This window comes from Penicillium expansum, assembly GCF_000769745.1.
Source record: "Penicillium expansum strain MD-8 chromosome Unknown contig160, whole genome shotgun sequence".
Taxonomy (NCBI): Eukaryota; Fungi; Ascomycota; class Eurotiomycetes; order Eurotiales; family Aspergillaceae; genus Penicillium; species Penicillium expansum.
This window is the reverse complement of record NW_015971343.1, coordinates 111,439-121,628: the sequence shown is the minus strand read 5'-3', so window position 1 is coordinate 121,628 and position 10,190 is coordinate 111,439. Positions and strand designations below refer to the sequence as shown.

At 49.4% G+C, this 10,190-nt stretch overlaps 3 protein-coding genes across 3 annotated transcripts; all 3 read right to left on the bottom strand.

Annotated features, from left to right (window-relative positions):
* Window positions 1-1,026: 1,026 nt before the first annotated feature.
* PEX2_049550 (triacylglycerol lipase family protein) lies at window positions 1,027-3,051 on the bottom strand (the record flags this gene model as incomplete). The annotated part of the gene is made up of 4 exons (XM_016742230.1): window positions 1,027-1,761; window positions 1,818-2,616; window positions 2,692-2,822; window positions 2,968-3,051. The coding sequence occupies 4 exons, from the start codon at window positions 3,049-3,051 to the stop codon at window positions 1,027-1,029; spliced, it is 1,749 nt and encodes a 582-aa protein (XP_016597745.1).
* Window positions 3,052-3,636: 585 nt separating this feature from the next.
* On the bottom strand, window positions 3,637-6,003 carry PEX2_049540 (60S ribosomal uL6 domain-containing protein; the record flags this gene model as incomplete). The annotated part of the gene is made up of 7 exons (XM_016742229.1): window positions 3,637-3,687; window positions 3,759-3,936; window positions 4,037-4,340; window positions 4,654-4,790; window positions 5,063-5,375; window positions 5,435-5,858; window positions 5,926-6,003. 7 exons carry the CDS (start codon window positions 6,001-6,003, stop codon window positions 3,637-3,639), a joined length of 1,485 nt encoding a protein of 494 aa, XP_016597744.1.
* A 735-nt stretch (window positions 6,004-6,738) lies between these two features.
* On the bottom strand, window positions 6,739-9,512 carry PEX2_049530 (alpha/beta fold hydrolase; the record flags this gene model as incomplete). Its single annotated transcript, XM_016742228.1, has 2 exons — window positions 6,739-7,667; window positions 7,715-9,512. The coding sequence occupies 2 exons, from the start codon at window positions 9,510-9,512 to the stop codon at window positions 6,739-6,741; spliced, it is 2,727 nt and encodes a 908-aa protein (XP_016597743.1).
* Between the last annotated feature and the right edge of the window lie 678 nt (window positions 9,513-10,190).

Here is a 10,190-nt window from a genome sequence, read left to right as displayed (position 1 = left end):
GGTCCAAGATCATGGACCACCCGGAGGGTCACTGCCAGGTCTAGCTTAGGGTATTCCCTAGTCGGCAGAGGAGAGTCGACCTTAGGACTTCGAAATAGCGCGCTACTTTACGAATTAAAGATATTTCTTGATTCTTAAAAGCCTGGATTGCTAGTAAGATCCTACCCTCTTGCTCTATTGAATTTCTAGAGCTTTAAGTACGAATTGGTAGTATGGTGGGTGGTTGAAGAAGAAGGGATTAAATTAATTGACGCGTTTCCGGTGGGGTGGACCACTCGGTGGTGAAATACGTTATAGTTAAAGTGATGGTATATTAAATTATTATATAAGCCTTCTAAACCTTACTTTTCTAACCCTCGTTAAAAAGTGATAGTATGTCAAATTATCGAATGACTACTGAGTCTCTAGAGCCCCCATGTATTCTTAAACTAGCCAGATGGTTGATTGTATCACACAGTTAGAGAATGTGCTCGAGTCAAGTCTGTTGCGTGTAGAGGACTGTAGGCTGAGGGGGGTATTTGGATGATATTTGTGAGGTCCGCTGGATTGACAATTGTGGAAGGATAGTAACGAGCTTTCAGCATTCCGTGATACAATTGACCATTCATCCGATACAGGACTAACGTGCCGGCAAACCCGAAGCTGCCATTTATATCTTCAAAAGCCTCATTCATCTCCAGGATCTCCAGCTGTGAGCTGTCAAACGGTGGAGCTTCCATTGCTTGAAGGCTTTTGTTGCTGTCAATAACCTGTCTAGAATGATGTAGAGTTATTGGAGTAAGAAGCTTGAATCAACAGACTATGGCGCCTTTCAACATAGAAGATGAGATGAAAGGGACTTTTCACCGATGGAGATTCTTAAAAGGTCGGTGTGCTCAATTAACACGTCAACATTTGATTGGCCCAGGGATTAACCAGAAGATATCTTTTTGAAGTCAGAACATCCGAGTACGAAGTACCCCATTTACATGCAGACGCAAATATAAGAACAATATGAATTAGTTATAGCAACTCTATAACCCAATATCACTCCCGATCACCCAGAATCCCCTCCTCATTCTCACTCCCACCCCTCCTGCGCCTAGGCACACCCTCATTCATAGCATTAACCTGCTTCGGCACACACACTGAAGCCGAAGCATCACTCGGTCTACGCCGCCTAACAAGCTGATACCCCCTATCAAGCTCAATCTCAACCGCCTCCCGAACCTTCAGCGCACTAATCGCAGGCCAAACTCCCCTCTCGCCCTTAAGTGCCCACTCAGAGACACGGTCTTTTGTCGGACTCTGGAATAATTTTCTCAAATCCCAGAAACACAGGTCCGGCACGAGAGTTAGGTTCGGTCCAGGGATGGTCTCGTCGATGAGGAGTCTGCTCAATGGAGCGGGCAACACGCCTAGGTAGTCGAGTTGACGGAGCCGGTGGCGCAGTTCGACGATTACTAGTCGCATTGCGGAGCGGGAGAAATTGTGCCAGCCTGTTTGACGTCGGTCTAGGAGGTTCAATTCCGAGCGCAAGAATGGAACTAGGTATGGTCGGGCTTGGGAGACGATGAAGTGGTTTACATTGAAGAGTTCGGAGATTCGTGAGAGGGGGGATTCGCCTTCATTGTATTGGACGTGTCGCCAGGGTCGGAAGACTGCATCTTGTGTGTGTGGCCATGGGACTATTGTGCCTGTTTCGTCTTTGCAATAGATCGTCACTGGTGAGTAGAGGCCTGAGGAAGAGGCGTTGGATGCTACGGCCGCGGACCAGATGAGCTGAAAATGGTGTTAGATGTCACTGAAACTGGCAAGGAGAAGGAGGGGATACATACCACATTCGGCGAAGTCAAGTAATTCAACAGATTCGGTGTCCCGTTCTTCCCCATTGTCGCAACTGTGATATTCAAGATGCGCTTCGACCGCGCATACGCCTCTTCAAACGTAAGATCCCCAACGTTAGCCCGAACACATTCCTCCAAAACACCAACATCAAACAAATACCCCTTCCTCAGCAACCTCCTCATCCTTCGATAAAACGTCCCAACCCAACTCGAATTAGAGTTACCCCCACTCCCACCATTAACCATCTTCCGCCTCTCAAAAGCAGAGAGATCAATACCCTCCCCATCAAGCAACGGCAACAACTCATCCTCAGAATGAATCCCCACAAGCGCGGCAATCATCGCCCCAGTCGCAGTGCCTGTAATAATCCGCGGCAACAGACCTTGCAAATGCAGCGCCTTTACAACACCAAGATGACACAGCCCGAACGCAGACCCGCCCTGCAGCAGCAGTGTCGTCCGCCCAAACGCCTGCCGTGTATCATGCAGTAGCTCCAGCTTCGCTTGCGAGCCGAACCCGCTCGGGTGCATTGGTGCTCCTGGGACAGATGTCACGTACTGGATTGACAGAGCTACTTGCGTGATGTAGTCGTCAATCAGAAGCTTGGTTCCTGCGTACGCATGCGTGAATAGCTTCGTACTGGTTATGTTGCCCAGATTGCGTACTAGACCGGATCGGAGTAGATTTACTAGTGTTAGGATGTCTTCTGACTCGCGCGCGCTCATCAATGCTTCCAGCCGGCCGAGGATCAGTCGGTAGTCGTAGTGTCGGCTGACAGGATTTTGGCGCCTGCGTAGATGGTTAGAAGGTGGTTTGGTACATGGGTTTTAAGCTGGGTTCAATTGGCGTGGTTTGATTTCATACCATAAATCTTTACTTTGTAGCTCATCGAGCTCAAATGCCGCTTCTTCCCACTCCTCATAGCTCTGCGCGTTGGCTAGCGTGTGGAAGAGTCGATCTCGAGGGGATTTGGAATGCCACCATGATAACAATTTCTAGGGGACATGTATTAGCTCAAGATCAGACCGGAAACTAAATTCGATGATATGTCTCGTGTGTCTTTTGTCTTTGCCATCTCAGGCTTCACCTCTCCCCGCATACAAAAAACACTTGAGGCTAGGATTAGAGCACAACACTCACATCTCTCCAGAACTGAGCAACATCAAGCACCATATTCCAGATCGCACCAACGATCTTCCACAGTCCGAGCCACCAGGACCCCATTTTTGCTCTCAAGGGATACATGTCTGCGTTGTGGCTGGTTGAGGAGAGGTGCACATGCGGGCCCGGGTATTCGCTTTCACATGCTATAACGTCACACACGTTACACTAGGGAATTGGAGATTGAGATTTGAGGTAGTGATATTGGATTAATAGTAGATTGAGTGATCCAGAGTTATATGTATTCGAGGATAGCTGTGTTGTAGAGATGGATTGGACTCGATTGGTAGGAAGTAATTGTGCTGAGGTTGAAATGTTGAAGGTTGAAGAGTTAAGGGTACCAGATCGATCCAGATTCCCCCGGATCTTCATCTTCAACTACAACGTACAACTGCCCCGCGACAAATATAGGTACATCTCTCTACTCAATACTTAATATACTTGATAGTATTAAAGTAATGAAGTAATGGAATTGCCTCGGGCGCACATTTCTACATGCCACATACAAAAACGTTATTCGCGTAAGGGAATCAGTGAATTTCAAAAGGGTCGTTTTGTTTTTGACATTTCGCTTTGCTTCCCTATATGCAAGTAGGCGAAATTAAAGAAACCTCTCCCGGACACCCCATACATTCCCAAGCGGCACATTTACTCTTCGATGATGTTGCCCTTCTCCGACACGTAAAGACCGTCCAAGAACTGCGGAGGGTTAGTATGAATTCAGAGACTCGGGTCCTCCCGGTAAAAGTGGTTGTGTTGGTATAACTAACCTTACGGATATCCTTGTTTCGGACACGGCAGATCTGCTGGATGTCGGCGGCGGACTGGGACACACCCTCAAGGGAGTTACCGGTGAGGATAAGCTCATCCTTGACGTTGGCGGAGGGAGCGATGTCGACATCGGGCTGAGCAGTGATGCGGCGGACGTACTTCTCACCGAGGAAGTTGCTGGTAACAAAATGTTAGCCCTAGTTCCGTCATAATGGATTCTCACGGTACGATTTCAAAATCATATCGAGAAAAACTATAAGATTCCAGGGTTCCATACCGGATCTCCACAACAGAGCGGCCAGTCTCTGGGTTGGGCTCAATGTTGACATTGATGGGGAAGTGAGCGTAGACGTAACGCATCTTGTACTTGAAGCCACGGGTAACGCCGATCATCAGGTTGTTAATGATGGTACGGACGGTACGGAGGGTAGCAACACCCTTGCGGGCACCGTGGTGCAGCTCGATGGAGATAACGTTCTGCTCGGGGCGGCCGAAGGTGACGGCAATGTGGGAGAGATCCTTGACGAGCTTGCCGCGGGGACCCTCGACAGACACGACGCGGGAGCGAATCTGGACCTTCACTGTAGAGCGAAAAAAAGATTTAGGTTAGTTGATGGCATTTCCTTTTTTGTGAAATTCAATATTTTGAAGAATCAAAATCGAGAATTGTCCGGTAGGTGTGCGAGTCGCCGATCCCACACAATATTCCCTCCTGCTTCTGCTGAATTGGTGTTGGATATGAATCGTATGTCGTGCTAGGCTTGTAGGTTGAATTTCGTGCCCTCAAAAGAGAAGTTGTATTGTGTGCGACCGGCTTCCTCCACCCTCAATAAAAAAAGGGAAATTCGCTCACCATTGTCCAGAATGGGCAGCCGTTCCTCGGAGTGAATGTACCGCATCTTGACGTGACTTTTGGTGGTTGCCGGGGGTGTAGATTGTCGATGTCGGGGAGGTTCAAAATTCGAATGGACTTGGTGGTGGAGCGAAATTGGATGTCACGGGGTTGTGCGTCGCTTAGGGCCATTTTGGGTCTAGCGCGATTAGGGTTCCTTATCAGCTTATCGTCTTATCGAGGCTTGTACCGGTACTTGCTCCACCATTGTTAATTAAGTGATAGCTAAGTAGAGTTACATCTGGTAAATATTAAGCTGGAGCCTGGAGTTCCTGAGCAAGTTCGCTACTATGTACAATGCGATGAGCTTCAACAACCATATACTCTCCCCCCTCCGCCCCCTAATTTTCTACCAGGGCTATGAGCTATGGCTATCAAAACTTGACACTTGTTTTACAATACTAACCTCACAGTAATTTCTCAACCTCCTGGTGCGACACATCCACGATCCATTTCCCGCCCATTTGTCGCAGCGTCGAAGCCAGCTCGTCGCTCTGATCCAATGCCGCAATATCGTCTCCACCACCTATACTCTTCCCGCTCACGAGCACATTGGGCACAGTGCGACGCCCCGTACTCTGTGCCAGCAGGGCCTGCAGATACGGCCCAAGCGGGTGCTGGTCCAATTCGACCACGAACGGTTTCGGCTCGATAGAGTAGTGCTCCAACAAGATCAACTTGGCTTTCTTGCTGTAACGGCAGTATGATTTGGAAAAAATAATGACTGGATGCGGTTAGTCTTGGTGACGGACAACAAATGGAAAACGGAGGAAAGAAACATACCTGGAGCCCGCTTAAGGATCGCATTAAGCTCCGTTGTCGCCTCGGCCTCTTTTCTCTCTTTCTCCTCGCGCTCCCTTTTCGCTTTTTCCTCACGCTCCTTCTCCTCCTCGCTCTTAATCTCCGACTCAGCCTCCGACGGCGTATCCTGATTTCCCTTCTTCGGAACGGTCATCTTCGTCCGTCCCGCAATTGGGATCTCCTCTGTATCTTCATTCCCTGTAGCAGGAGGAACCCCAGTTTTCCCGACCTCGGCGATGGGCACCTTGTCACCGACACCCGCACCGGCAGCGCCATTCTGTCCGGGCGCATGCACGGGATTCTGGATCTTCTCTTGGGCCTTGGCCTGTTTGGCTTGCTCTTTCGCTTTCATTGCGTCGAGGGTTGATCGATAGAACTTCTGATTCTGGATTTTGCTTGCATCGCCCTGTGGATGTGATTGCGTGTCAGATATCTGAAGAAACAGTGCGGAAAAGGGAAATCTGGTCACGTACAGTGTAGTAAAAGACCATGAAAAGAATCGCAATGACCGCAACGACAATCAGTCGAAGCCGCCGTTGGGAAGAAGGCATGGAGAATTGCACTTATAGCCGTGTGGCTTGTGATTTGTATCAAAAAAGGCTGGTTCCAAAATTCTAAGTCGTGAGGGTCGAGGTGACTTAGAGAGAACGTGACGTGTTCCAGAAGCCAAGAATTCTTCCGTTCCCGGGAAATCTAACGGTCTAGGGTATCGGGAGCATTCGACAGCGCATTTGAGCCCTGAATCTTCCAAAAACTAACAATAAACAGATCCAAATCTCCAAACAGGTCAGGAGAAGTGGGGTCAAGGGGCCAAAGGCATGCCATCCCTGATTTGCGGGTTTGCCCCGTCTGAGCGCTGATGCTTGGCGAAGCTATGATGTAAATAATATATGCTTGTTCTATAAATTGTCTTACTTCTACCTTTACTATACAAGTCAAGATTAATTATCAATATTAATTAAAATATGGCATGACTGGGGTATTATGCTAAATCAGACGGGTTCTTTTGTTCAAAGGCAAAACCCCCTGTCGACAGTAAATCATAGAGAGGGCATGAACCTCGCACCAGTAGGTGTATGTAGACGGGTAAGAAAGGGGTAAGGATAAATGATAGGACATAGAAGTTCAAGGGTGTAGGCCAGAAACAGTGGGAACCGCAGACCAGCTGCGGCCTCGCCTGTAAAAACGAGAGCGATGGTAATTAGGGAAAGATGAGCCACCAGGGCTGAAGGTGTGGTGCATATCAAAGACATTGAATAAAGGGAAAAGGCGGCAGACTAGCAACATCAGGTTTGAATCGACAGCCCAGGCCGTGTAGCATGGCTAGCAGTGGCACGGCGTTTGCCTTGGACAAGGATGGTCCAGTCCTCCCACTCCTTGGCAATCTCGGTCAAGACATTGCCCATGACACCTGCAGATGCCATGAGGCCGTGGCCTTCGCCTTCGAGGATCCGGACCTCGCAGCGGCGCATCGTTTTGCCAAGCCACTGGACATTCTCCACTGGAACGCGAGGGTCTTTGCTACCATGATGAATCACCACTGATCGCGTGATGTCCACATAGCGGAACCCAATTGTTTGGCGACGCTCGAGACATACCAGCAAATCAACCGCCGGGTTGGCGTTCGTAGTGGCCAGCTCCCAGATCTTGTAGGTCAGACGAGTATCATAGTCACGCTGCCGTTCGACCTCGTCTTCTGGAGACTTCGCGCGAGACGCGAGAGTCGTGTCACTCTTTCTGTGCGAAGCGGTGGTTGAAGCGGACGGTTTGATATTTGGTGGGATGTCCACTCGCTGAGTCTGCAGATTGTTTTCAACGGAAGGTATAGGCGGGATCGGAGGGATGGCATTTGCATTGGAAGCTTCTTTGGCAGCAGCCTTGCGCTTGGTCCGTCGCGGGGACTTAGGTAGACTAGTGGTGATGCTGGCACTAGTGGCACTCATGAAGCTTGAATTTGCCACTTTGAGAAGGGAGGTGGGAAGAGCACGAAGAATCTTTTGGGAGTAAGGGACCGCGTTGGTGGGCGCGGGATCCTTCTTAGAGCCAATGGTAGACAACTGAGATGGGGGAATCCATGGAGCTAAGAGATGAATGCGGCCACGGATATGCTGCGGAATTCGGAGAGCCGTTGCAAGAGCGTAGATTGCGCCGGCGGAATGGGCAAGGATGGAAAATTTGGTCACACGGAGGTGGTTGCAAACGATGGCAACATCATCTATTAATGATTAGCGAGGATTAAAATCTCTGGGTATTCTTGCTTACCGGGCCAGCTGAGAGGGGTGCTTGGCTCGTCTCCCTGGTGGGGACCACTCTCGCCAACGCCAGGGCGATCCAATGTGACAAGTCGTAGATTGAGCGTCCGAGCCAACTCATCATAAAACGCCATCAAATACCGAGTGAGGCCCATGCCGACACAGCAAAGCACGACATGACCCTTAGGAGCACCGACTTCAGAGAAGGCGATGGAGCGGCCGGTGGCCGGGTGGGTCACTCTCTGGGTCAGCTTCGGCGAAAAGATGTAGTCGTCAACAGCAAGATCAATTGAATCCGCACTGGATGGTCGTTCAGTGCTGTACGAGGGGCGCCCATTTGACACATGAGACAGATGACCGGATGGGGTGCGGCGATGGGTAGTTGGCGCAAGTGGTTCGAGGGATCGTCTGTATCTAGCTCTCTCAGAATCCAGGTTTTCCGCGGATGGCTTGGGCAAGTGCGATGGTAGGAGGGTAGACTTCGATCCGAGTGATGCTCCTGGTCGGTTTCCACTGCGACTTTTTCCTGTCATCACGTTTGGAGAAGGAGCACTCTCATTGAAAGATGACTGATCGCGGGCTATTCCATTTTGCATGGCCTCAGTGACATCATAACCTAGAACGCGCGATGCCTTTGAAGCCTTTGGCTGTTTCACCGGGCTCGTCTTAGTCGAGTGTTCAGGGCTGTTTCCCACTTCCAACTCCGTCTTGATCTTCTGCTGCTGGTCTTTCAGCTCTTGGATCCGGCGGGTCACCTGTTCTGCATCATTACTCGTTCCCGGTGATCCATTATCTGTGTTGAAATCTTTGCTGGCTGTGGAAGAGTATCGACTATGACGAGCAGACCGGTGCACTTTCGAGCTCGACGACTGGCTATGCCGATGTCGCAGAGATGAGGCGCGAGTTGGAATGATTCTACCGCTCCCAATTCCGCCGGGATTGCTAGCATCTGGGGTACCGTGGAACGATTGGTAATCTTTGGTTGGCGGAGTGCCGGCGAGTTTCTCTTCATATGGCTCTTCCTTGACGTCCGCAGGACGAGCCTCCTCCGTAACTTCCGCCATAGAATGCAATGAGCGTAAACTTGCGCGGCTGCGCGGGACGTTGTGTCGTAGACTATCGTTGTAGCTGGTAGTCTTTCGTAGGCGCTCGATATATGGATCCTTTTCGCCCATGAATTCTCGTGATGACCTCTTCAATAGACTAAATTGACCCTTTAGGCTTTTTGTCCGCCCTGCAGAACTATTTGAAGCAATGCTCGGGGTTGATCGACGGGGGCCAGGCTCCGTGCTGATCGTTCCAATGGAGGAAGGCTCTGGGGCGGCTATCACGGATGTAAAGGATTCCCTCGAGGCTGGACGAGTGGACGAGTCAGTCGTTCTGAAAGGTTTAAATCTCGGCGATCGGGGCGACTTTGGTGACGGGGGCGCCCTGGCCATGCGAATGACAGGCGACGAGGCCGCATCATCGGGGTGTAAAAATGGGTTTTCCGGAAGCGCGGGTGGCTCGACCGTTGGCTTGTACGCACCGTAACTCATTCCAAACCCATGTTGCTCGGACGGAGGAAGGGTGTGAACCGGCGCTGTGCGCGGGACTTGTGGTAATGTTGGATCTGATTCGGTGTCGAACTTTGGGACGGTGTCAAAATGCGAGTTTAGAGGCACGGAGATGGTAGAAAGCGAGGAAATGAGGGAGGAAATGACTTCTGGCGAGGTTGGATCAGTTCCATTGCGGGAAGGCAGTGATTTACGACGGCGACGACGATTAAGGAGAGCCGACTCTGCTTGCACGGGGTTTTCGTTCGACATAGTTCAATAGTCTAAGGGTATCACCCTTAAAACAGACAAACTTCAAGGATTGGATGCAGGGTAAAATGGGTACACGCATGATCTACTGCACGCGAAAGATGTTTGATAAGGGTTTCTGCTTTCCTTGTAAACAAAGCCCCCCCTTACAGTTAGATATTGAGATGATATAAAAAAATTTGGGAATGAGTGTAAGAATATTAAAAGAAGGGATTTCGGTTATACCGAATATGAAAAAGAGAGAAAAAGATAAAGATATTAAAAGAATGGAGATTAAGGGAAAGAAAAGGGAGATTCTATTTTTTTTGAGATCTGTTAGCGTTGACGCCTTGATCTCCACAAGGGGATCTTAATTTGCCGATAACACTCGGTATATAAGTAGGGGATGGAGTAGGGAAGACAACAAATCAATATCTACGGAGTATACGGGGTACGGAGTACCTCCAGATATATAGATACTAGTTATAGATACTACAAATTACATACGTACGATATAAATTTTCTAACTATCAACCTGAGTATTTGATATTCCACATGGATTTCCACTTCTGGAAGAAAGACCCCCTCCCCCCCCTTAATAGGCGCTTAGTGGGCTTGATAGGTTATACGATGATACTGATCAACTCGTATTTTAGGATACTAAAAAGTAAATAGATATTCAGCTTGGATTGATTAATTAAA